The 27,673-nt window shown below is 41.8% G+C and overlaps 1 protein-coding gene across 4 annotated transcripts; it reads left to right on the top strand.

Annotated features, from left to right (window-relative positions):
• Positions 1-2,054: 2,054 nt before the first annotated feature.
• LOC117398662 (cdc42 effector protein 2) lies at positions 2,055-26,391 on the top strand. 4 transcript variants are annotated; one of them, XM_059015936.1, is made up of 2 exons: positions 2,055-2,295; positions 22,096-26,391. In XM_059015936.1, exon 2 carries the CDS (start codon positions 22,412-22,414, stop codon positions 23,153-23,155), a length of 744 nt encoding a protein of 247 aa, XP_058871919.1. In that variant the 5' UTR covers positions 2,055-2,295; positions 22,096-22,411; the 3' UTR covers positions 23,156-26,391. The 4 variants fall into 4 exon arrangements, with proteins under 4 accessions (XP_058871919.1, XP_058871920.1, XP_033853580.1 ...); XM_059015937.1 differs by having other exon boundaries at positions 22,093-26,391; XM_033997689.3 differs by lacking the exon at positions 2,055-2,295 and adding an exon at positions 10,290-10,516.
• Positions 26,392-27,673: the final 1,282 nt, after the last annotated feature.

Genomic DNA, 27,673 nt, shown 5'->3' with positions numbered 1-27,673 from the left:
ATCCACACAAAACAAACCCAGCAACAGCTACTATAACTGTCACTCTTAAGAGAAAGGTTCCTGTGCATCTGTTCCAGGGACCAGCAAGGTGTTCTTTCCAATCGTATCCAACACTCCTGTCTCCAATTAAGTGTGTTTATGATATCCACTACTGCATCATACTAAAATTGTTAAACAAAATATACCAAACAGGCATTAAACTAAATACTGCACACAATACTTTAGCTGGATTTGTAGAGCATTTTACAGCACCAGAGCATTCCTGCTTATTTTAAGGTAATCCCTGGATAACCAAGGCTAGGTGGTCAATGCAATCCAAGGTGATTCCACAGTGCTGTAAAAGTTGCTACAACATGGCTAATCAGGGGATAGGCTAATCAAATGGTAGCATAAAAGGCCATTGAATTAGTCTGCGCAACCTAACCACTCCTATTCATAATGACAGCAGCTGGCTCCATGCGTTCTGTCTAACAGTTATCAGAGTTAACATGCCTGTGGCTCGCAGCGATATGCAAGAAGGCATTTCCTGTTTATATCAGAACACAGGCAGCATTGCTCCAAAGTGACAGCTTGTTTCTTTACTCAGAACCAAAACAATTAGGAAGTAGTTGTTTGTTTGAACAAATGAAGCATGCTAGTGCATTGGACTGGAAATAATTACTGATTCAAGTCCAAGATGTGATGAATGAATAAATCTAGTCCAGGGCTTGTTTTTGTTTTTTTCTTTTATAATACTGATTGACCAAAAAAAAAAAAAAAAAACAGGTCTCCCTTAATAAACTGATTGTCACTAACACAGTAATCCCATGAATCTCGCCAGCTCTGCACTCCCATTCCCTGAATACATCTCAAATGTGCCGTTTTGAAAGAAACTATGTGGTGCTACGCTTGGTTAAAAATAATTCTGTTTGCAAGCCGTGCTTTCAGATAGTGTTGCACTTCCTTGGTCACCTGGAGGGTGAAATTGTCCCCGCCCCTTCACTAGCGTTTTTCTTGTCAGTAACCAATCAGCTGCTTCCCCTGTTGACGGACATGCTTTCAGCCAGTAACATGCTTTGACCCGAAGACACTGCTGAGGTGAAACGACCCAGGAAGTGCATACATATCTTGCCCCTGTGACGTCACAGACCCTTCCACTTTCCCTGATTGTTGCCGAGTAGTTGCACAAAATTGCACACTGCAGGTCACGTGAGCACAGTGGCGTTGGAACTAGGGGTGCGGCAGCACCCCTGGCTTTGCATGGCTTCCGTCATATACAGGGGTTACAGTTTTGTTCAATGGCTTTCAGGACCCCCACTATAAAAAGTGTTCCAGCGCCTCTGCATGACCATATAGATTTAAATACATTGCAGACATTGGGATTTTTAAATTACTTGCCCAATGAGGAATCCACCCTACAGATTCATATTATACATGTTAGACAAAACTCAAACTACTGGCAACCTTGACTTCTTCCTGCCTCTAAAGTGGCAAACGTCTGCACACAAATAAACACTGAAAATAACATGTCAGTAACATACACACCTCGCCACGCTGTACAGTCAGAATTAGAGCCAACAGTATGGGAAAAATATGATGATCCTGACAGATCAACAGAGTGCACCGAATAGAATAGAAAAATAAACAGTTTAATGAAAATTGGATCAGTGGTATTTCAGACCTAGATGTCATTAGGCAAGCAGTGAGGTGTCAGTATCAGGGTATATTAAAATGACTGATTTACAGTGGAATAGTCTTCTCAAGATGCATGTAGAAATCTAAATTTGACACACAGAAGGACAGATGCGCTGGCAGAGACACCTCCGTACACCCCCGCAACCCGACACTCAATAACTTTACAGCATGTCTTCATCAAATCTGATTTCAGTTGGTTTTGGAGTGCACAGACACGGTATCTACTTCGATCTATCTAAACCCAGAATATAAATCTTGCAAGATAATCGCAATAGAAAACGACATACGGACAGGCAGACGCCTTCACTGTCTCTAGGTGATAATAACAATTTAGTCATCCCCGGAGCCCAGCATTAGCAGTACTGTTGAAACGCACCGGTGAAGCGTTACTGGCCAGTCAGTGTGTGTAAACACGACCGCTGCCTGCTGCTCAAACAGAGGGTATTGATCCCCGGAGCACACGATCCCATCCCCTCTTCCACAGATTCTTAACAATGGCTTGTTTCCAGGCAACACTTTAAATGGGTTTGGAGGAGAGGCAGAGCGGGTGACGCAATGCACTCAGAATATTCAAACCGCGTCCCCAGATCCGTGTGTGAGACGACAGCTGGAATACGGACGGTGAGATGCGTTCATTTATTAATAAACTCGTGTTTTTTTTGGTGGTTTGGGGGAATGTTTTTTGCCAATATTCTACTTTGTGTCACGTGTGTGTGCGTGTTAGTTTTAAGTAAAGAGGTAGTTTAGTTAGAAAGATTAAAGTGTTTGAGGTAAGCGTATATCTGCGCAATACACCTAATGCGTGCCAACAATTATTAAGCAATTACCTATTGTTTTCTTACACTGTGCAACTGCAGAAAGTTTGGACGGTTCAAAATAGTAAAAAATGAACTGCAACGTTTTGCTATAAAATGAACAAGAAACTGTGGTAAAACTGCGGACGCTGTGCAAATACTTGCAGTTTAATGCGCAAATAAAGCAGGAGCAGTTAAATACTGTACATGGAATTAAATAGCCTACATTCTGAGCTAGTTTATTGTTACAGCTAGAGTAAGCTTCATTTCAGGCTTGAAAAAATATGTTGCAAACTTAGCTCAGGTTAGCTTACCATAGCACACATTACATTACAAATAAGTTCTACCCTGTAAGCTGCACATTTCTAGCTGGTTTGCTTCCAGAACTGGAACGCTGCGTTTAGAGAGGAGAGCTTCCTGCCCAGGGGCTTGTGGGCTCTGAGGGATAAACTTCAGTAGAAGGGTTACAAGTGGAAGCACTCCCAGTGGAAGGACTGCATTTCCAGCCCTTAAACCTGGTCCTTGCATTTATAACCAAGGTGGGCATTTAGTTTGTAAAGTGGTCATTCCGCCTATAAACATGGTCATTCTCTTATAATATGGTCTTCCACAGCCTTTCCGTGTCCACCATATTTTTATTTCCGTGGTTCGTGGTGCAGTTCACTGTATTTTGTATTTCTGTGGTTCGTGGTGCAGTTCACTGTATTGTGTATTTCCGTGGTTCGTGGTGCAGTTCACTGTATTTTGTATTTCTGTGGTTCACGGTGCAGTTCACTGTATTTTGTATTTCTGTGGTTCACGGTGCAGTTCACTGTATTTTTATTTCCGTGGTTCGTGGTGCAGTTCACTGTATTGTGTATTTCTGTGGTTCACGGTGCAGTTCACTGTATTGTGTATTTCTGTGGTTCACGGTGCAGTTCACTGTATTTTGTATTTCTGTGGTTCGTGGTGCAGTTCACTGTATTTTGTATTTCTGTGGTTCGTGGTGCAGTTCACTGTATTTTGTATTTCTGTGGTTCACGGTGCAGTTCACTGTATTTTGTATTTCCGTGGTTCGTGGTGCAGTTCACTGTATTTTGTATTTCCGTGGTTCGTGGTGCAGTTCACTGTATTTTGTATTTCCGTGGTTCGTGGTGCAGTTCACTGTATTTTGTATTTCTGTGGTTCACGGTGCAGTTCACTGTATTTTGTATTTCTGTGGTTCGTGGTGCAGTTCACTGTATTTTGTATTTCCGTGGTTCACGGTGCAGTTCACTGTATTTTGTATTTCTGTGGTTCACGGTGCAGTTCACTGTATTTTGTATTTCTGTGGTTCACGGTGCAGTTCACTGTATTTTGTATTTCTGTGGTTCACGGTGCAGTTCACTGTATTTTGAATTTCTGTGGTTCACGGTGCAGTTCACTGTATTTTGAATTTCTGTGGTTCACGGTGCAGTTCACTGTATTTTGTATTTCTGTGGTTCACGGTGCAGTTCACTGTATTTTGTATTTCTGTGGTTCACGGTGCAGTTCACTGTATTGTGTATTTCTGTGGTTCGTGGTGCAGTTCACTGTATTTTGTATTTCTGTGGTTCGTGGTGCAGTTCACTGTATTTTGTATTTCTGTGGTTCGTGGTGCAGTTCACTGTATTTTGTATTTCCGTGGTTCGTGGTGCAGTTCACTGTATTGTGTATTTCCGTGGTTCGTGGTGCAGTTCACTGTATTGTGTATTTCTGTGGTTCGTGGTGCAGTTCACTGTATTGTGTATTTCCGTGGTTCGTGGTGCAGTTCACTGTATTTTGTATTTCCGTGGTTCGTGGTGCAGTTCATTGTATTTTGTGTCCACACATTTTAGACCATCTACAAAAAGGCTGTAGAAGGATTGTTGGAAAGGAACTTAATCATTTTTAATAACTTTCTTAGAGTTCAATGAATTGAATGACTTTCAGGCCTAATCCTCTAATCCTTATTCTCTGAAGGACTTGCAGTCCAGCTGACTTTGTGCAGTCTGTCTGATTTGATCTCCAGAGTTGTTAGAAATACTAAAATAAACTTTGTAAATTCAGTGACACACATTTGATTGGAAGTCTTTCTCAGTGTCTTCAATGTTGAGTTTTGGTTCACATTGATGTGGACTCCATACCCGCCCAAGTAGTAAAGTGTGAAGGATCTCTTAAAGTAATCATAGCTAGCAAAACAGGTCATAAAATGCCTCCGTCCTGCACATCTGTTCCGGGTCTCAAATGTGCAGTTTTGAAAGAAACACATGTTTTAGCAAACCTGTCCTCATTTCAGCACCTGGTATCTGGTAGCTATGCTTTTAGACTGTCTTTATTTTTCGGAGGGTGACATTTTCCCCACCCATTGACTGGCTTCTTTCCTGTCAATAACCAATCATCTGCTTCCCCTATTGACTGACATGCTTTCAGCCAGTAACATGCTTTGACCTAGAAGACGCTGCTGAGGTGAGATGAGAGGTTCCTATAGCAGTACCAGATATCAGGGTTTAAAATGAAACGCGTGCGTGCGATAGCATGTGTTTCTGTTAACACTGCACATCTGAGACCTATGTAGCCGATGGAAATGCTAATGGGCAAATTGGCTCATTTTAAGGTTCCTGTTTTGCATCTGTTTTTTGAATGTGAGTGCAATCTTACACAATATCTTCTTTTAATACCTCTGTCCTAATGCTAAACACCATGCTGAAGCTGTTTACAGAGGGGGCCGCGCAGGGTGGAGAGCAGTGTTTCCCATCAGAAAGCCAGCCCCCTCCCCTTGCTTGAAGGTTTTTGGCTCAGTTTTTGTGGGAGTGACTTGGGGGGCGGTTGTGGTATTTTCACAACCAGCCAGTTCCGAGGAGCAATCTTTATTACTGTTTAAACAATTAGCATCTGGAGTTTATTTAGAATGAAGGCTGTAGTGCAATGAAAAAAAAACTGGCTGATGCAAAGACATGATGGTCTAGTGCCAGAAAAAGGCTCTGGCCAATTAATTAGGAACTCTAGGGTCTGGGCGCATTCCAAAATTCAACCATGAGCTGAAACAACATTTAAAGGGACGTCAATCTGTAAACTTGCTGTGCACTTCCTTCCATTTACTCTGTGCAGGTACAAACATGTATTTTCATTTGCTAAGAAGACAGGCAGAAATAACTGTATCTATTTGGCCTAGAATAAAGAAGAATTAGGAGGGACTTGATTGAAGTCTTTAAAATCATAAAAGGAGTTAACAGAGTTAACCCGAACCAGGACCAGAGGACACAGTTGGCTATTAAGTGGAGATAGACTCAGGACAGAGGGAAGGAGACGCTTCTTCACACAGAGAGTGGTGAGGGGATGGAATGGGTTACCTAGTCATGTTGTTGAGGCAGAATCACTGAGATCCTTTAAGACCCGACTTGACAAAGTTCTGAGATCAATCAGCTGCTAGGAACCGGATGAGCACTGATGGACTGAATGGCCTCCTCTCGCTTGTGAATTTTCTTCTGCTCTTGTGTTCTTAGGAAAGCTCAGTTTCATGTCTTACTCTCAGATAGTCTGTTTTTCTTCCTTGGTCTTTTCCTCTCCGCAGTGGGGTCAGTGCGTGTCAGGGGAAGCAGCTGGCTGGTTAATGCCAGAAGAGCATTTTCACCGTCCCACAAAACACACACACACAAATTAAATATCACTTTTAGGATTTTGCTTTTAAACAATGAACACAATCAGTTAGTGATTTAATAATAATTTTTGCTTCATGAAATCAAATAAAGGAAATGTGATTCAATCCAAGCATACTTGCCAAACTGAACCCATGTCATTGCTGTGAATGACACATGGCAAAACAAAACCAATAATTAAACTACAAAGACTACGTCAGACTTCACGCACCAGGCCATACCTTTGATTATGAGGTGCAGCATTTCAGTATCTTTAGGTTTCGGTTTCAATTACTGGAATTACTATGATTTTAAAGTGCAGCATTACTGGAGAGCAGACTGCATTGGTTCACATAACCAAGAATGCTTACCGACCCAAAAGAAAACTTTTTTTTTTCTGAGTACATTATTATTATTATTATTATTATTATTTATTTCTTAGCAGACATTACATTCTAAAACGTATTTTTTACATTCAAACTAGGTAATCATAGATTGATCCCCTGGGGGCCTGTTACATATAACACAGTTTAACGGTTTTTGTAATTTATGTTAAATATTCTTTAGAGCTGGCGGTCAAGCTTTTCTGTGCTCCTACTGCAGACAAAGACAATGTAATAGTATTGTTGCATTCATTTAAGTAGGTTTGTTACTGTGTGTGACTGAGGGGTTGTGAATTAAAAGGATTTGTGTACTCTGTATATATTTTTGCTTTGAGGTTTAGAGTTACACATTTAAAAAAAAAAAAGATGTAATTTGTGTGTGCAAGACTTCCACAGTTTAGAGTTTTCAGGGCTCTGCGTGGCTCCCGAGAAATCTATGGGAGTTTTTCTAGCAACAGAACGTTGTGACAAAAGAAGACAAAAGTACGTGTATAACGATAAAGGCAGCAGTGTGGAGTAGTGGTTAGGGCTCTGGACTCTTGACTGGAGGGTTGTGGGTTCAATCCCCAGTGGGGGACACTGCTGCTGTGCCCTTGAGCAAGGTACTTTACCTAGATTGCTCCAGTAAAAACCCAACTGTATAAATGGGTAATTGTATGTAAAAATAATGTGATATCTTGTAACAATTGTAAGTCGCCCTGGATAAGGGCGTCTGTTAAGAAATAAATAAATAATAAAGCTTGTTGTCCCTCACACAAATCTTGTTTTCCCGGGCGTCGGGCGATATTATCTGCACACCCCTGATCGGGTGATGCAAAACTTTTGGCCACAGATGTCTTTAATTAGGTCATGTTTATATCAGTAAGCACCATCAACCTCTAGTTCATTGCCAGCAAAACTAAAGAGGAAATATAAAAGCTAAGAGAATGACATTTGAAGCAACTCATTAACATGTAGAGAATGATCTTGATGGATAAGCCAGGACCTGTTTAAATATTCAGATCACATCAGGTCCAAGCAAGGAAACCCAAGGCTTTACCATCCAGCTTCTTACCCCTATTGTCATTAGCGATAGAGAACTCAATGACCAGCGTTTCAACTGGAACTCTTTCAAAGAAGCGTTTGTCATGGGATGCTCTCTTTTAGTGTGAGACATGCACAGTCTGCAGTATTAAGATGTGGCTGTTGCAGGTTGTGATTAGTGGTGTACTGATTCATTGTGATGCTGTCTTCACACGATTGTGCATCGAAATAGAGGTGTGTGTATTGTGATACAAGAGCACAGCATAGCTCGTTGTAGGACAGCAGAGAATACAGCAGGTGTCTTTCCTTCATTTGTCTTTTTACAAAACAGCCCATCATGATCATTTGATCTCGCATCAAGTAGAGCATCACGTGTTCTGAGTCAGGACCTGCATGTGGTGATTGTATAAGAACATAAGAACATAAAGTTTACAAACGAGAGGAGGTCATTCAGCCCATCTTGCTCGTTTGGGTGTTAGTAGCTTATTGATCCCAGAATCTCATCAAGCAGCTTCTTGAAGGATCCCAGGGTGTCAGCTTCAACAACGTTACTGGGGAGTTGGTTCCAGACCCTCACAATTCTCTGTGTAAAAAAGTGCCTCCTATTTTCTGTTCTGAATGCCCCTTTATCTAATCTCCATTTGTGACCCCTGGTCCTTGTTTCTTTTTTCAGGTCAAAAAAGTCCCCTGGGTCGATATTTTCAATACCTTTTTATGATTTTGAATGTTTGAATCAGATCGCCGCGTCGTCTTTGTTCAAGACTGAATAGATTCAATTCTTTTAGCCTGTCTGCATACGACATGCCTTTTAAACCCAGGATAATTCTGGTCGCTGGTTGCTGTATGTAGTGTGTGGTTCTGACGGGGCCTGACTAATAATACTGTATAGCAGACAGTGAGCATGTTGTGCTGCACTGTGTCTGGCAGTGATAGAGGGGGTGTGTCTGTCGAGGTGTGAGTCAGTCAGTCAGAGCTCTGCAGGAATTTCCAGCGAAGAGGAAGCAAGACTGGCTTAGGCCCCTCCCACTCTGGAACAAAGCAAAACTCTGGCCCTGGAATTCTGGGAAAGGGTTCTTGAAATTCTGGTCTATTTTAACCCTTTCACCTCCGGGGATTCTGTGTTTATACCACATGCATCATCAGGTCCTCATTCAAACAATGGGGACCCTTAAGTGATGACTGTCTCTTCCATCTGTCGCCAGATTGCATTTGGCTGTAATTCAATAAAATCTATCTGTGCTGGTATTTTGAACCTGGCAGGTACTGTGCAGTTATTATGCTGTTATGAGGACCCTTGGTGTGTGTGTGTGTGTGCTCAGTTTTTAAGAAGTTTAAAGATTCAAATCATGAGCTCTTGAAGTTCAACTGTAAGAACTAATTTCAAAGCTTGTAGATTTTTTTTTTGTTTTGTTTGTGGAATCAGGCCCACCGAGAGGGCAGGGAGGACGGGGAAATTTCCCTGGGGCCCAACGCCTCGAAGGAGGCCCAGCGCCCCGAAGGGGGAACTTTTTTTTTTTTTTTTTTTAAATATATATAAAATATTTTAAAACAACTAGCCCTGCACAAGACTCTTTGTTCCCACCACCTCTTTAAAAAGAAAAACTGCCGTACTGCACACCAAGCCAGTGTGCTTCTTTTGTGTAATGATTGTGTATCCAGGTGCTGTCAAACACTTCCTTTCACACAATGATGTGAACTTTCGCATTTCATATTTTACTACACCAAAAAGCTGAAAAAAAACGTTAAAAAATTATTAAGATCTATAATTTGCTCAAAACAACGTGGTGCAGCAGTTTGTTAGAAAAATGGTTTTGTGTAAAATAAATAAAGTACTTTCTTCAGCTGGTGGTAAACACAATTAGAGAATTATCCGTTATATCGCTTAAAATACAAATATATTTACCAATACAGGCTATTAGTTAAGAACAGAGATGAGTGGTTTATTTTTGGCACAGGATAAATAAAATAGTGTATAACAACACCATTAAAATGTAGTTTATGCTAAAAAGGTATGTTATTTGATGTTAAGTAAGCTTCCGATTTAATGACTATTACACATGGAGTTTGTACAAAATAAATATTTATTCACTTACCTAAAAAAAATGTTTGAATACAGTAAATAACTTAAACATAACTACTTTGAGAAAAAGTAAACTATCCTGCTGCAGATTTTAATTGAGATATTGAAACTTCTAGGCGTCGCTGACAGTTTCCTTCAAACCCATTATCAAAATACTGTATCGGTTGAAATGATCTTCCTCAGACACTGCTAAGGTTAAAAGTATCATTGCTTGGTTTAGAAGCTTGGTTTAGACTACAGTATACTACAAAGTCAGATGAATGTAGTACCATGGGGGGGGGGGGGGGGTGCAGCGGGACATACCAATCCTTCCCCGGGGCCCATGACGGCTCTCGGCGGCCCTGGTAACTAAAACCCAATAAAAGGGTTTAAAATCATTCATAAGAGGGACTGGACTGAAAGAAGGCTGGGGCAGGTCACTGAGAATATAGAGAGGAGAGTGAGTGAGTGAGTTCAGGAGCTGTTCTACAGTTATAGACATGTGTAATATAGCTTAGACCCTTATAAAAGTTTACCACGCTACATTTTGCAGTTTTCCTGCATTTTCCAATGGTTATACTCTGCATTTACCATAGATCTAGTCTGGCTTACGTACAGCGGGCTGCAGCAGTAGTGAGCACAGACCCACTCCTGATCCGGAGTACCAGCTCCTGGTTTTGAGACTTGCCAGCTCAGCTGGCTGCAGTAGCAATGAGCTCACTCCTCCTGATCACATGGGTGACAGGGCTTTCAAAGTACAGCTCGACTCGGCACATCAGCACTCCACTACAGAGCACTCTGGTGTCGAGAGAAGAGCAAGCCTTTCAGAGGGGTTGACCGGGGTATCAACCAGAGGGCAATTCACAGCACCCCCTGCAATCTACCCAGGAGTGCAGGGAATATACACCAGAGAGCCAAACCACGACTGTGCCTTTTCTTCTCTTAGAGAGCCGAGGAGAACCCGGATCAGTAAGTACTGCTCCCGGCTGTAATGTGCTGCACTGTGGATTACATTACAGAGATTCAATGTGCTGTACTGTGGATTAGATTACAGAGATTTATTTTCTAGCTGTCTGTTCAAAACAAGCCAGGCTAAAAATACTTGCTTTAAGACTTGCTGATGGTAAAACTTCAGAAACTTCGGTCAAGCAGACCAGTGTTTCAGCTTAGTGCCTTCACATTGAAGAAACTGAATCAAGCAGACAAACATTTCAGATCGTGCCTTCATCAGTGTCATTGAGATGAAACTAGAAGAAACTGAATCAAGCAGACACAGATTTCAGATAGTGCCTTCATCAGTGTCACTGAGATGAAACTAGAAGAAACTGAATCAAGCAGACACAGATTTCAGATAGTGCCTTCATCAGTGTCACTGAGATGAAACTAGAAGAAACTGAATCAAGCAGACACAGATTTCAGATAGTGCCTTCATCAGTGTCACTGAGATGAAACTAGAAGAAACTGAATCAAGCAGACACAGATTTCAGATAGTGCCTTCATCAGTGTCATTGAGGTGAAACTAGAAGAAACTGAATCAAGCAGACACAGATTTCAGTTAGTGCTTTCATCAGTGTCATTGAGGTGAAACTAGAAGAAACTGAATCAAGCAGACACAGATTTCAGATAGTGCCTTCATCAGTGTCACTGAGATGAAACTAGAAGAAACTGAATCAAGCAGACACAGATTTCAGATAGTGCCTTCATCAGTGTCACTGAGATGAAACTAGAAGAAACTGAATCAAGCAGACACAGATTTCAGATAGTGCCTTCATCAGTGTCACTGAGATGAAACTAGAAGAAACTGAATCAAGCAGACACAGATTTCAGATAGTGCCTTCATCAGTGTCATTGAGGTGAAACTAGAAGAAACTGAATCAAGCAGACACAGATTTCAGTTAGTGCTTTCATCAGTGTCATTGAGGTGAAACTAGAAGAAACTGAATCAAGCAGACACAGATTTCAGTTAGTGCTTTCATCAGTGTCATTGAGGTGAAACTAGAAGAAACTGAATCAAGCAGACACAGATTTCAGATAGTGCCTTCATCAGTGTCACTGAGATGAAACTAGAAGAAACTGAATCACGCAGACACAGATTTCAGATAGTGCTTTCATCAGTGTCATTGAGGTGAAACTAGAAACTAGACACAGATTTCATATTATTTGTTGATAAAACAAAGTACATGAAGTTCAGTCTTGTTTTCCTTTTTTTTGGTTTCTTATTTTTTTCACTAAACAGTATGACCATATTGCTTAAAATGGGGGAAAAAACCCAAGCTGTATTGAAGTGTATTTTGTAATTGTGCTTGCGCAATCCTGTGTATTTTACCAGTGAACACACAAGATTGATCATCACAAAGTCTTGGGCTGCCAGACCTCTCCAATGTAACAAGGACTTCTCCTTCTCCAACGTCTCCAGTGTTTTTCTGTCAGTTGCACAGTTGACTGTATTTTAAATTGTTTCGTATCATTAGTGATTGTCTTAGAATTCCATATGCACAATGGCCTTTTATTTAATAACATTACTACAGCAATACTGTTACATGAACTAATACTACAGCAATACTGTTACATGAATTAATACTACAGCAATACTGTTACATGAGTTAATACTACAGCAATACTGTTACATGAACTAATACTACAGCAATACTGTTACCTGAGTTAATACTACAGCAATACTGTTACATGAGTTAATACTGCAGCAATACTGTTACATGAATTAATACTACAGCAATACTGTTACATGAACTAATACTGCAGCAATATTGTTACATGAGTTAATACTTCAGCAATACTGTTACACGAGTTAACACTGCAGCAATACTGTTACATGAATTAAAACTGCAGCAATACTTTTACCTGAGTTAATACTACAGCAATACTGTTACTGCCCTACGATTCAGTGTGAGTGAAGGTGCTGCTGTAACGAGTAACTGTACAATGATCACTGTGCAATTATTTCATGCTTTTAAGTCCTTGAGAGAGATGAAGTTGAAACGTTTGCCATTCAATTGTATCCACTGTGTTTAGTGTTATTACTACATGTACTCCTATTGAGTGTTTCAGAGTCCTGGGTTAATGCTAACGCTGCATCCAGCTATCTGAGTACTTTTGAAAAGCTGCAGGAACGATAGCAGCACTTTAGTTCCGTTTGAATCCCAGTGTAGGGCACTATTTTAAAAACACTTTTTAATTTGACCAAACTGGAACTATTTACACACTACAACTACAATTACAATTTACACAATAACCGTTGAGATCAAGTGGTCCTGAGTGAATCTTCGCCTCATCCTCCTGGGATGCTCCAGGTGTATCATCCTCCATGCTTCTTCATGCACTCTGAAGTGGAGTAAACGCTTTGATGAAATGGGCTCAGTTAAGTCAGCAGACACACGTTTTGGACGATGCCTTTTTCAGTGTCAGTTTGATCTCGAGTGTTTGTAGCAGCTCTGGGATGAGCCTCCTTTGTGTCTTTGTTGTTTGTAAGATACAGTCGCACTGTGCTGTAGGAGATTGCATTGTCAGATTCGGTAGCACTGTGCTGTAGGAGATTGCATTGTCAGATACGGTAGCACTGTGCTGTAGGAGATTGCATTGTCAGATACGGTAGCACTGTGCTGTAGGAGATTGCATTGTCAGATACGGTAGCACTGTGCTGTAGGAGATTGCATTGTCAGATACGGTAGCACTGTGCTGTAGGAGATTGCATTGTCAGATACGGTAGCACTGTGCTGTAGGAGATTGGATATATTTGATTAATCAGATTAGTCTTGAATCAGCGCACAGGAACAGTGCTCACATTGTAGTCCGTCTGCCCACTTCTTTCCAGTACCTCAGAAACTGGTTTCCCTGAACAAACCCCCATCCACTGCAGACTGTGAGCACTCAGATATGAGCTGGATCTCAGTCGAGGAAAACAAGGATCTCAAACTCATTAGACTGCATTACCCCTTTTCTCCTGTAGATTCCTTGCATGTATTTTATACTCCAGTAGAAAACTCCACGGCAGCTGTAAAGATGAGACGTTTCTGCTGCTTCCTGGTCCCTACACGCTTGTTTATCTTCTAGTTCAAACTCCCTCCAATGGTTGAGCTGCACTCGGACCGTGTGACCTACAGCACAAGGGCCTTTATTTACAGGGTTGATTTTGAAATATCTTCATATACTAAAAACAACAGTGAGGAACCAAAAGATTCTCGGGAAAATAAAAGGAAATCAAACAGATCTATGAGTAGTCAAAACTTATTTACAAGCCATGCAAATTGTCCTGGAAAAAATACCTTTTTTCAACCTTTTTGTAAAGCTGTATTTCTGAAGCGAGGTGGTTTTAAAAATGGCCACTAGGGGTGCACAGCTGTTAATTGTGTCCCTTCTGCACGTGTGGCCGCTGTGAGTCAGTGTCTATGAAAAACAATTTTCAGAGGAGCTGGGATAGACCAGACATTACCAATAAGGTACTGGGTTTGCCATTAGTCACATATGAATAATGTACTGTGTTTATCTATTGCATTCGGTGGCAAAAATGACCCTGATGTTATTGGTAGGTATTGTTGAAGGAACCCAGAGCCTGTGTAAACTCTGCCTGAGTGTCAGGGCTATCCCAAATAATACGACTCCGTGGTTCAGAGTTCTGTTGTCTTTGAATGCCAGGTTGCTAGGTGACCGGAGTGGAATGGAATGAGGGAAGGGGCGTGGTTAGAACTGGGGTGTGGTCACAAAGGTGTCTCAAGGTGACATTGATTTTATGGAGTCTGTTTGAGTGTGAAGTTCAGACTGTAAAAATGACAATATCAATATTCAAACAAACAAACTCAATCAGGGAGGCTACATTACAGAGTTATTCATTGCAGTTTTAAGAGTTGTGCATTTCAAAAGGTCATGACCTTTCAGAGGCATCACACTATACACTTGCTGGACAGTGCAGCTATTTGATCCTTAATTAAGGCTACGTTTAACATTGAAAGTAAAGCTCTTGTGGCAGAAGTTCGTGCTAATTCAAGCACGTCAAATCAGGAGGTCTACCTGTTTTGCAACTAGAGGATTTGTTTAAAGAAACTTCCTAGGAAACAAACTAGAATCTTTTGTTTTCCAATTCATGCACAAACGTGTTGAAATAAATTGCTGTTACAGTTGAATGTTTAGATTTTAAAAAAAGCACGGTTTGAATTTTTGTTCACTTAGAAAACACCTGTCAGTTTAGCATCTCCACTGTTTTTTATTTTTAATACAGTATTGTACACTTTAGTCCTGTGTGTGTCTGTGTGTGTGTAGGTGTGTGTGTGTAGGTGTGTGTGTGTGTGTGTGTGTGTGTCTGTGTGTGTGTGTGTGTGTGTGTGTGTGTGTGTAGGTGTGTGTGTGTGTGTGTGTGTGTGTGTGTGTGTAGGTGATATTTTAGTTCACAGTAAACATAAAAGAATAATTGACAAAATAGGTTCTACGAACATGTGCACCAGTAGATGTAAAGTGTGTGAATACATAGACAAAAGTAAAAATATAATTAAACATAAGAACACCACATATCCACTAAAAACTAATACCTTGTTGTTTATGGAATAGCCTGTGAAAAATGTGATGAAATCAAATATGTTGGAGAGACTGGAACTACTTTATATAAAATAATTCAGAACCACCTGTCATTAATTAGAAATAAGAAAATGAATGAACCAATAGTACAGCACTTCACCAGTCAGGGACATGACATAAATGATGTAAAGTTTGTAGTATTAGAACAGCTCAAATTAGACAATGCGACATATAGAAGAATAAAAGAAAGTAAATGGATAAATAGACTGAACACGATTATGCCAGCGGGACTCAACAGAAAAGAATGAACTAATTAACTTCAATAAATATAATATTTAAATAAATAAACAAAATTCATTCAAAAGTTGTGCATGCTGATGCGCTGGGGAGGCCAAATCAGACTGATCCTCAGAGCCAGCATTGCATGATATAATAAAAATATAAGTTTATATAAAGTAGTGTTAATTAGAATTAATACAGATTCAAAGATAGAAGTAAAAATGATGTCACAATATATAGAACACCATTACATCATGTAAGAATAAATCATGGATTTGAATGTAAACAATAACAAGTAGTTGTCATGCCGTCAAAAACCTATAAATACCTCCAATGTTTTGATTCACAGGCTCCCTTGAGAAAGATATGTGCAACATATCGAAACGCTGGGCAGCTGGCTCTTTGAGCTAATATATATATATATATATATATACAGTGCCTTGCAAAAGTATTCAGACCCCTGACCAATTCTCTCATATTACTGGATTACAAATGGTACATTGAAATTTCGTTCTGCTTGATGTTTTATTTTAAAACACTGAAACTCAAAATCAATTATTGTAAGGTGACATTGGTTTTATGTTGGGAAATATTTTTAAGAAAAATAAAAAACTGGCATTTCAAAAAATATTTCAAGCACGGGGTGCTTCGTCTTGGGAGAACTGCATACAAGAATCCTCTCCAGTGGACAACCACTGAAGACCTTTTAGTTAATATATGTTTAAAAATCTAGTCCTGCTATATATTAAATTTAACAAAAGCATCATTTCCTGGTGACGGCCTAGCACTTTTTGGCGGGCTGCTGTAGTGTCCCGTGGGCACATTTTGGGTTTGTGAGCACTGGTCCAGCACATGTGCTGTGATGTCATGTCATTGTACACCCTGAAGGTATTGGGATGACCCTGGAGAATCTGCTGATCCTTCAAACCGGATCTACGCAGGTAAGCTAACTCTCTGAAACCCGGCATTGAAACTCCATTTACACCCTGAAACCAGGCTGTAGAACTGCTCTTCCACTGTCAAAGTGGGGCTGCAGTCAGAGAGCCAGTCTGCACCCACGTTTCAAAGATCACTTAATACCTGCATTGCTTATTTGTATTTCTTTACATTTTCACTCACACCTGAAGACGCTTGAGGTCTTGTAAACTTTGTAAATCACAGTCCATCTAATCAACAGGATCGGATCTTCAAATCTGTAATCACGTTTCGCTTGATAAACACAGAAACAATCTCTTTAAAAAAACAAATAAAACTCCAGTGTTTGTGGATTCGATCCAGTGTTTGTGGATTCGATCCAGTGTTTGTGGATTCATTCCGGTGTTTGTGGATTCATTCCGGTGTTTGTGGATTCGATCCAGTGTTTGTGGATTCATTCCGGTGTTTGTGGATTCGCTCCAGTGTTTGCCGAGTAGTATAATTAACTGAGGCCTTCATTCCAGGGTCTCTGTGTCCATCAGAGAGCTGCAACCCTTACCAGGCCTGAAGTCATGTGTACAAACCAGGGGGTTCAAAGAAAAGCATACTGCATGAATGCCAGTTCAATGACACACAGTATGGACCTTTTGTAGTTCTGCTGGTGTAGGACAGAAGATAAGGTCGTTTGTATTGGTTGACTGTGTTTGAAACGTGTGTCTACACCTTTAAATGACGGGTTTGACTTCATGTACGCTTAAATTTGGACTATTAAGGCTTCTGTATATTGATTGGGGTCGACCTTTATGTAGGGTATAGAGGACATGAGAAGCGAGAGAGAAGTGTGAGTGAGACTGTGATCAAGACTAAACCGCTGCACTGTTCGCTCTGCACTGCACACCTCCTCGTACCGTGTGCTGTCCCATGAAGCCTTCACTTAGTGTATCGACAATTAATAGACAAGCCTTACACTGGCTAGAATACAGAAAACAACTCGACATGTGCACAAAGCAATACACAGAGGAAGGTGGGGTGAGTGATATTCAGAAGAATCATTTTATTTAGAGTAATCCGGTACTTTCATCCATAATTCAGAGTGGTTCGATCAGGCCTGATTGCTGTCCCATTTGCCATTCAAATGATTGCCCTTGAAATACACTGATGCTGCGAACCACATTGCATCAGAATGGATCGTAATAGACCCAAGAAAAGTTTTAAACATATACGCTGACGCTCCGTTGCCTTCTGTGCTCTCTCGTGCGCTGCAAAAGAAACGTGCTAACCAAAAGTCAAAAAAAGGCATGAACTATGACAGAAATGACATCTCTGGTGGCTATAGTACTTTTACAGGAAGGATGCAAATATTTCAAGCAATATAAAATTGCAGTTTTTTAATGAAGAAAAGTACACTTGCCCTCGACAACTCCCAGCGCACGCTTTGTCCACTTTTAGAAAAGGCGATCATTTTGGACAGCCCTTCCTAAAGGAACTTTTATCAGTTGTTTTTGTATTATCTGTGGTATTTCAGTAACACTTTGGGTGTTGAAACCCCTGAGCCCCATGCAGGTAGAGACTGTATTAGGGCTGCTCTTTATTGATTGATTTTTGGAAAGTTGAGTTCAATGGAGGAGGTCGCTTGGCTCTCGGGACGAGTTTCTTCAGGGAATTCAAAGCTGCTGTTGATTTCATGTGCACAGCTGTGGTGTTAAAAATATGTTTTATTTTAAAAGCTTGTTGAAAATATCAGCCTGTTGGATGTTTCTAGTAAAGCGTTACGAGTCCAACTCCATTCGGAAGACAGGACGTCCCGTTTTCATTTTTTAGTTTTTCATCCCTGAGCTGCAGCAGAGCTTGAAGATGAAATCTGCAACCCATTTACAAACTGAACCCCTTTAATATCACTCCTGGTAATGTCACCCTCCTCTTAGTGTCACTACAGTGAAATATCCCTGTAATGTACTCTAATGGACAAGCGCCTGATAGAGTGTAAGTTCACTGACAACCGTTTCCACTAGATTTCTTTTTACAGCATAGAAAAAGGAAACGTGATTCACTGGGGCACAGCTCTGAGTGAAATGCTTTGCTGATCTAGCCTGTGTTCCACTTGTCTGCAGTGAAACAGAATCTGAACTCAGAAACCAAATCAAACACAATATTGAGCAATTGCAATAAGAAAACAAATCTGAGAACTGGAAGCTGCTTTCTCTGTCACAGCTTTGTGTTCCAGAGAGAATTGCACTTTGCATTAACTGTTGATTGACAAGGCTTACTGCAGAAGGGCAAACACATGCGCAATATTTGCTTTAGGCTGTAAATGTTTCAAAATGTATTCTATGTTTGTTAAGCACAGTTTTTCCCACACCCACGGTTTACTATAACCTTAAAGGAATCATCCTTTCCATTGACACAGGATTTTTAACACTGCAATTAAAATAAGAGTCCCTTACAGGCTCTGTGCAGTTCATGCGTGTAACACATGATGCAGTTTATTTTCCAGTTCTTATCTGTAATTGTAAAATGTTTCGGGCCTTTTCAAAATAGCATAATAAACTTGCAAAGCTATGAGGAAATACCTGTTTACCCTTAGAATCTGCAGACTACTGCCTTGTAGCTATAACTCCCATACATCTTTATTGCAGCTCCACTGGCTACACAGGTCTGTGCATGTCGTAGCAAGCATTCTCATTGTGAACACCCAGCACAGCGCTGAAGAAATCTCTGTTTGCAAGCATTATCTTTTGGAAGTCTGCACTGCACTGCCTGGTCATTCCACCCCAGCAGGGTCTTCGAGGTCAAAGCTTATTATGGACTGAGAGAGTGTCAGTCAAAGAAGTTATTTTAAGCAATGTTGTTATACACTGTATCTCAAAACCAATCTGTAACCAAACAGCCAGCTCCAGGGCAATAGCAGGGAGGCAGTGCCCCTGAGGTTACACAGTGAAGTGCAGCTGCCTGCTGGACTGCGTGCAATAGGTTCAGTACATCTGGATTAGAATCAGTATACATCTCCCACCTTGCTCCCACTGCGAAACCTGGAGAAGGCACTTTAAATAATGTGAATAGGTACCAAGCAATTGCTAGTTAACTCCAATAATGAAACCTAAGAGAGTCAGCTCAGCAGTCTTTCTTAATCTGTATCGATACGTACAGCAGCTGGATTATTGTCCTCTGCCTGCTGCAGGTATAATTGCAACTTGTATTGTTCTTTTGTATCTCATGTATGTGCTGCCTCAGACATCAGTTATATTACCATATTCAATGACAAAGCATTGGAACTGCCTTTGAAAGCCAGAGCACAATACAAACTGGCCCCTGTTCTGCAAATACAGAGACATGCAAACTAGCACCAGAGCCAGTGCTCTCTTATGCAAAGCAAAATGGAGAAGGCTCTTTGTATCCAACAGGATGACTGTGTCTTATTATAGCATTATAATAAAACATAATTAGACTGTGTCTAATTATTGTATTTCTTGCTCTCATTGTATTACTTGTATTGTAACACTTGAAATGTATTTGCTTACGATTGTAAGTCGCCCTGGATAAGGGCGTCTGCTAAGAAATAAATAATAAGAAGAAATAAATAATAATATAGCAGAGATTTCACATGGATGCAAGAATGCTCATCCGTATTCATCTTCTTCCCATTATTAACATATTCTGGCATTCCAGAATTCCATGTTTAATCCTATAATTGCACCTCTCCGGTTTTGTGGATTTAGGAAGAGAACCAGTGCCTGTAGCTCAGTCTGTGTGTGCAGGGCCAGTGCCTGTAGCTCAGTCTGTGTGTGCAGGGCCAGTGCCTGTAGCTCAGTCTGTGTGTGCAGGGCCGGTGCCTGTAGCTCAGTCTGTGTGTGCAGGGCCGGTGCCTGTAGCTCAGTCTGTGTGTGCAGGGCCAGTGCCTGTAGCTCAGTCTGTGTGTGCAGGGCCAGTGTCTTTAGCTCAGTCTGTGTGTGCAGGGCCGGTGTCTTTAGCTCAGTCTGTGTGTGCAGGGCCAGTGCTAGCTCAGTCTGTGTGTGCAGGGCCAGTGTCGCTAGCTCAGTCTGTGTGTGCAGGGCCAGTGCTAGCTCAGTCTGTGTGTGCAGGGCCAAATGTCTTTAGCTCAGTCTGTGTGTGCAGGGCCAGTGTCTTTAACTCAGTCTGTGTGTGCAGGGGAATATTTTCTGTACAGAATCGAGGATTTCAAACCCATTTCCTTCCCTCTCATTACCATTACAGCGTTCCCACAAGCCCCCTCTGGTTTTGCTGTTGTCGTTTTCCAGGCTCTTTTTATTTTCACTGTGACTCTGCCAGAGCTCAGCAGAGCTGCATTTCCACTGCTGAACCCCATTCCACACAACCCCCTCCCCTCCCTCTGCGTTGGGTAAAATAGGTTCATAATGCCCCACCCACTTCTGTATTGATGCAGCTGGGTTTTTTTTACTGTCCCTTTACCTTTCTGTGGCATTTGCGATCTTTCGGAGTGGTCCTTGTGGTAGCTCCTCACACGTGATTTATAATTGAATAAACTCGGCACCCATGTGTGACTGCAGCACATTGCTGTCTGGGTGAGAAATATCTGAGTTTAATTCGGGTGCTTCTATATTACACAAGGCAGTAAGTTTGCACAGCAATTTTGCAGTTGCTATGCAAACTTACTGCTTATGCAAACTTAATGTATAGTATAACTATGCTTTCCCCATAGTTATCCTATACATCTATCATACTTTACCATGGTTTACCATACTCCTCTGGGCTTTGCCACGCTTTTACTGTGCGTCTCAGCTTTGTGGTTCATATTAAGTTTACACTTTGTGGGCGTCTCGGCTTTGTTTCGTGGTCATCTGTTCCAAAATGCACCTTTTGTTTATTGTGATTTTCATTGAAAAGGGAAAAGCTTGATGGAGAGAATACCTTTAAGTGGCTGAGATAGACGGCCGATTGGGGTGTCGTGTGTGTCTGATCTCTCCATAGGGGCAGGTGTGTGCGTGTGCGTGCGTGCGTGCATGTGTGTGCGTGTGTTTGTGTGTGTGTGTGTGTACAGTGGCTGGCAGATGGCCAGAGAGGATAAGCGAAGGTGTCTCTGTGCTGCACAGGTGTACAGTGGCTGGCAGTTTGACCTCAAGCAGGCAGCTGCAGCTCACACACAGGGAGGGATTGATATGTAAAGCACAGGCGCCTGTTACACCTTCCCCGCGGGTCATTTATTGTCTGTTTTGTAACAGGTAACGGTCGCATTGGAAGACATTTTAAGAAAGGTGCCAAATATGTGTTGCATTGTTCAACATTAGAATGAACATGTCCGGTATTGAAGCAGAGGCCTCATCTTGTGCTAACCAAGGCTTTAACATCGATGTCCCTTTCCCTTATTTTAACACGACCCTTATAACAGTTCTTTGTTTTTATAAGTCTAGAAATAAAAAGCGTGTTCATATTAAACTCAACATTGGAAAAACATAACCTCTAAATTAAATTGACATACAAAAAAAGATGGATTATATTTGAGAAGTACAGTGTTGTAGAAATGAAGCTGGATTATATTTGAGAAGTACAGTGCTGTATAAATGAAGCTGGATTATATTTGAGAAGTACAGTGCTGTACAAACGTTAGTAAATCGACTCAAAGCCCATTAAGTGGAATAACCCCCCAGCAATGTGCGTGTTACACTGAGGAGGGTAACGCTGGCCTTGCGGAGGCCCTATTATGTGCTTCCTGTTCACTTCCACCTGAGAACATTGAGTTTTGCATATTGTATCGCCACCTGCATGTCGTGAAGCGTATTGTTGCACCCAAGTAATGGGAGATATAGAAGCCTACAGTATCGGGTAATCACATTTCTGTTTCTTTCCTTCAGCAGATTTGAAAGCCGTTTAGAAGAGGGTGGCTCTTTACTGGTCAGCAAACCAGACTGAATCTGTCTTTACACCACCTTCAATTAAACACCCTGCGCTTCTCAATCTGAGCGCCTGCCCTGAAACTCTCCAGAGCCCACGGGATTCCTGGAGTTGGATGGATGAAGGAAATCCAAACATATCAGCGCCTCATAAGAGTGAACCAACCCCTTTTTAGGACCTTTGGAAAGACTCGATAGATTTCGTGAATCTTGTTCAAATCAAGCTGACGAACACAGCCTCCTCCCCACCCCCGATCTGGACAGGCCTTAGATCAGAGAGATGTCCACCAAGGCCCCCATTTACCTGAAGCGCGGGAGCCGCCGAGGGAAGAAAGAGAAGCTCCGTGACATCCTGTCCTCGGATATGATCAGCCCTCCGCTGGGAGATTTCCGGCACACCATTCACATCGGCAGCAGCGGCGGCGAGAGCGATCTCTTCGGGGACCTGTCCTTCCTGCAGGGGAAATTTCACCTGCTCCCTGGGAAGCAGGGCCACAGTCTGTCCCAGCGCTGCAACCAGTACGGAACGCCCTTTGAATTCACCCGCACCGCCAGCGTCTGTGCACACCCGCCCCAGCGTGAGAACTCCTCCCCGCTCCTGAAGAACGCCCTCTCCCTGCCTGTGATAGGGGGCGTCCAGGCCCTCTCCCTGCCTGCAGCCCAGCAGGTCCCCCCTCCCAAACCACCTCGACTCCACCTGGAAGCCACCCAGCCTCCACCTCCCACCACCTTCCCCGTCCCTCTGCTGCCACAGTTCCCAACCCCTTCCCCAGACGAGAGCCCTTCTCCAATTGGAGAGCCCCGCAGCCCGGAGCAGAGACTAGCAGAGCCCCGAATCGGACTCACCCCTGAGGACACCCCTCTGGAGGAACCGTTCCTGTCCCACGCAGGCTCCCTGCTGTCCCTGCACCTGGATCTGGGTCCCTCCATCCTGGACGATGTTCTTCAGATTATGGATAAGCACCAAGTGAGCAGGATCAATGGGTCCCAGCTGCATGAATCCAGAGCGGAGATACTCAGCTGAGTCTGACAGAGCCTGAATCCAGTACCCCGCACCACACCGACAGCAAGGGCTGCAGCAGGGGCACCACAAGACTAGTTCTGTTTTTTTTTTTGGTTTTGTTTTTGGTTTTGCTGGTTTTCTATAAAATGCTGGAGGCATTTTTTTTCCCTCTTCTTCTATGGAACTGTACAGTGAATAAAAGTTCAGAGATGAACGTCGTGGTCCCAGATCTTAGACACACAAAAGCATTTGGTAGCAATCAAACTAAAGTGAACATCAGATTCATATTTTGTTGCATGTATGTAAAATTAATATGGCCCATGTATATTTTTGCCTAATAAATAACTGGCACTTTTTTATACATGTATATAAATGATTTTTTTTATATGAAGCATATTGCAACAGATGCCTTAAACAAGTATTGGGACAGATGGATAAAAGCGAGCATTTGTTACTGCAGGACGACATCCTCTCTCATGCTTCTCAAACCCTAACAATCCCAGCACAGTGGAGGGTGCTCAATCAGTAGCCCTCACCATCAGGGTACAGCGCACTCGCACCCCTGGCTGGCTCATTACATATCTTGGTATCCCTGAATAGAGAGCTCCCCTCGTTTTCAGAATGCAGTTGAATTGCACAAGCACAGTCCGTGCCGTGGTACCCCAGGGCTGACCAACGCAGCACATGTGTTCATGTTACCCTAAACTGTGCTCCTGCAAGACGGAGCACTTCTGAATCTCCACTGTTTCTCCCAGTATCTCCAAGTACTTGTGGGATGCTGCCTGCAGTTTGACGTGACTTTGTTGCAGGCAGTAAAAAGAAAAGAAAGAGACTTATATTTCTTTATAGAACTAGTAAAAGCAGCTTTGGAGCCTGATACCCAGGATGAAGAGTCTCCCAGCTCTGAAGAGATTCAGACAGCTTTTGGATACAGTTCTTGTTTTTGGTTGTGGACTGTGTTTCAATACTCGGCTCTATGATATTGTAATATTATAATCTATGGTATTGTAATATTATAATCTATTTCTGATACAAAAGAGTAGAAACTTAAACGGATAATAATCAAGGCTTTACAAAGTGTTCCCTCTAGCATTTTATTTTGTGAAGCACCTTGAGACATTTTATTATCTATATGGGGCGCTATAGAAAAAATATTGATTGATTGATTGATATAAACAAGCTACTCTGCTGTTGCGCTGTGTGTTTCCAGACTTTTTATTTTCTCTTTGACTGCGGGGAGGAGGAATCCAGGGCACTGTGACATCATTTCCTGTCACTGGGGCCCCAGAGCACTTTGGCATCTCTTCCTGTCACTGGGGGCAGCACACAGGAATATCCCCTAGAAAGTGTCCTGAGAGCATCAGATGATTCTTAATGGTTAGGTTTAGGGGTAGGTATTGGGTTTGAGGTTGGGTTTTAGGGCAGGGGTTAAGGTTAGGGTTGGGGTCGGGTTAGGGTCAGGATGGGTTGATTTCGTAGAGTTGCCAAGCTCTGGAAGGCTGAAAGGTGGGAGTGCTTGGCAAATTCCCTCGAATCATCTGATGCCCTCAGGACACTTTCTAGGGGATATTCCTTTACGCTGTGACATCACTTCCTGTCACATCACTTCCTGTCACTGGGGCCCCAGTCACCAATGAACAGCGTTTCTGAGTGCAGCATTCTGTCAATCACACTGGAGCCAAGCTGCCAGTCTTGGGGTTGTCCATTGGGCATCAGGCTATCTGTAGCTGTATCTGTGGATCACCTCCCTTTCTATAGAGTTCTGTAGTTTTCTACACATCTCTAAAACTGGCAATCATTTTGTATACATTTAATATAGGATTTTTTTAAAGGGTGAATAAGTCATTCTAATAAACAATAGTTTAACTCCTCCCCACGAGTCCAGCGGCGCCTCCCCAGCTGGGCCCTCTCCTCCAGGGTTCAGGAGCAGTGGAGCGTCCGCTGTCTGGAGAGACCGGCCTCACAGTGTGATGCAGCTTGCTGCTCTCAGTCCTACAGCGTTGAAGCGATATCCCAATCGGATACTTCAAATTGGGTAAAAAATGATTTAAAGCAATGCTAATGGAAACCCAAGTACTTCCAACAGGCCTCTTGTTAGGGGTTCTGGTTATAGAGTGAAACCCCATCACACCTGCAAAACCCTGCAGTTAATAACTCTGACACATCTATTCATTCACGTTATGTAGCGTTTATACATCAAGGATACTGTCTTAAACAAAGATCCTTCTTGTAAAAACAGGTATACTGTAATATATTACAATGTAAAGCGCCTGATTGTTTTATAAAGTTTATTTGATCAAACAGGATGCCTTTCCCCGGATTCTGTGTGGAAGTACGCAATTAAAGCCTGGTTTTAAATCAGTTTTTTTCTATCTAAATTTTGCCCAGTTTTTTTTATTTTTTTTTACCTAACAGCTGTAAAAAATAGTGTAGCCTCCTCCTCGAAGTGAAAATGAAACCTGGAAACCTAATCAAGCATTGGAAAACAAGAAGGGAAAATGAGCGGTTATTACTGGCTTTACATACGTGTACATTGATTAATAACTTCCTGTACTAAACAATGAGAGATATCCATTCGCTTATTTTCTAACATGTTCTGATATCTGATATTTTCTACCTATCTAAAAAAAAAAAAAGTTCTTAAAATTGTAAATTATTGATTTTGTCTTTCCTTGTTTTTTGTCTCATTTTGAATGTTGCAGCGGGATTAAAGAAGCTTCAGTTGGAAGATAAGCTATCCTCGGTGTCCTTGACTTTTTGTTTATTATGTGGCCACTCATCCTGTTTTATTTTTATTTTTCAACACAGTTTTTTTCCTTGCATTAGAATTGCAGTGATTCAAAATGCGATCTTTTTGTTAAAGTTCTGATGCCACCTTTGAATGTAAACATCAGTCTCTCTTTCCTACTCTCATCTGAAGAGACCTTGTGATTAATTGTTGTTCGGTTAGTCCAATAAAAGGCATCACATCTCCTTCTCTTTGATTATATATTAGAAACTCAACAGCGCTGGTCTAGAAAAGACTGCATCAGCGACCAAGATCAGTAGCTGCATTAAAGCTGTCTCGCTTATCTAGGGGCAGTGTTGAGTTATTGTCTAGGGGCAGTGTTGAGTTATTATCTAGGGACAGTGTTGAGTTATTATCTAGGGGCAGTGTTGAGTTATTATCTAGGGACAGTGTTGAGTTATTATCTAGGGACAGTGTTGAGTTATTATCTAGGGGCAGTGTTGAGTTATTATCTAGGGGGCAGTGTTGAATTATTATCTAGGGACAGTGTTGAGTTATTATCTAGGGACAGTGTTGAGTTATTATCTAGGGGGCAGTGTTGAGTTATTATCTAGGGGCAGTGTTGAGTTATTGTCTAGGGACAGTGTTGAGTTATTGTCTAGGGACAGTGTTGAGTTATTATCTAGGGACAGTGTTGAGTTATTATCTAGGGGCAGTGTTGAGTTATTATCTAGGGACAGTGTTGAGTTATTATCTAGGGACAGTGTTGAGTTATTATCTAGGGGCAGTGTTGAGTTATTATCTAGGGGCAGTGTTGAATTATTATCTAGGGGCAGTGTTGAGTTATTATCTAGGGGCAGTGTTGAGTTATTATCTAGGGGCAGTGTTGAGTTATTGTCTAGGGGCAGTGTTGAGTTATTCCGCATGCTCAGCAATTCAGACAGCTAATCTCAAACCATTTTCAAACTCTAAAACTAAGGAAGACTCTTAATCCTTTTCAGTGGCTGTAATGAGAGCTCTCATTTTACTGGTCAGGTTCCTCGTTCAAATATAGGGACCCTTCTGCACTGACAGTCTGTCACACGATAACTACCTTGATTTTCACTAAACTTCTCCGCCCTGCTCCTCAAACCACAGTTCTGGCGCGGTGGACGGTGCATTGTTGTCTTGGAAGTGGCCATCAGGGTTGAGCATTGTTGGGTGGACTTGATCCACAATGTTGCTTAAATAAACTACAGCAGCTTTCTAGTGCTGCAGGGATGTCCCGTCACATGATCAGCCTAATTTGCATATCTAATGTCAGCGATGGTGTTGAAATAGACTCAGGACAGAGGGAAAGACACTTCTTCACACAGAGAGTGCTGAGGGGATGGAATGGGTTACCTAGTCTTGTTGGTGAGGCAGAATCACTGAGATCCTTTAAGACCCAACTTGACAAAGTTTTGAGATCAATCAGCTACTCCGAACCAGACACCACTGATGGGCCGAATGATCCTCAAAACAGTAGGCAGGTAACTAAAGAGTTTCAGCTGTGATTGAATGCTGGTAGTTTTATTGCCTGATGTTTTTCTTTACAGGATTGTTTTGGTACAATGTGATTATTATTTTTATTACAGAGTAGAACAGCATAACCACATGATTTATCAGCCAGACTCCCCCTCCCCCTCTTTCCATACAGATTGAATGTGTTGAATGTGGATTGATTTAGCAGATTGTGGATGTGTTGAGTGTGGATTGGTTTAGTAGATTGTGGATGTGTTGAGTGTGGACTGGTTTAGTAGATTGTGGATGTGTTGAGTGTGGACTGGTTT

This window comes from Acipenser ruthenus, chromosome 51, assembly GCF_902713425.1.
Source record: "Acipenser ruthenus chromosome 51, fAciRut3.2 maternal haplotype, whole genome shotgun sequence".
In the NCBI taxonomy this organism is placed as follows: Eukaryota; Metazoa; Chordata; class Actinopteri; order Acipenseriformes; family Acipenseridae; genus Acipenser; species Acipenser ruthenus.
This window is presented reverse-complemented; position numbering and strand designations above follow the sequence as displayed.

Coding starts and splice junctions, on each gene's coding strand:
- LOC117398662 (XM_059015936.1), top strand. CDS start 22,412: ATGTCCACCAAGGCCCCCATTTACCTGAAGCGCGGGAGCCGCCGAGGG.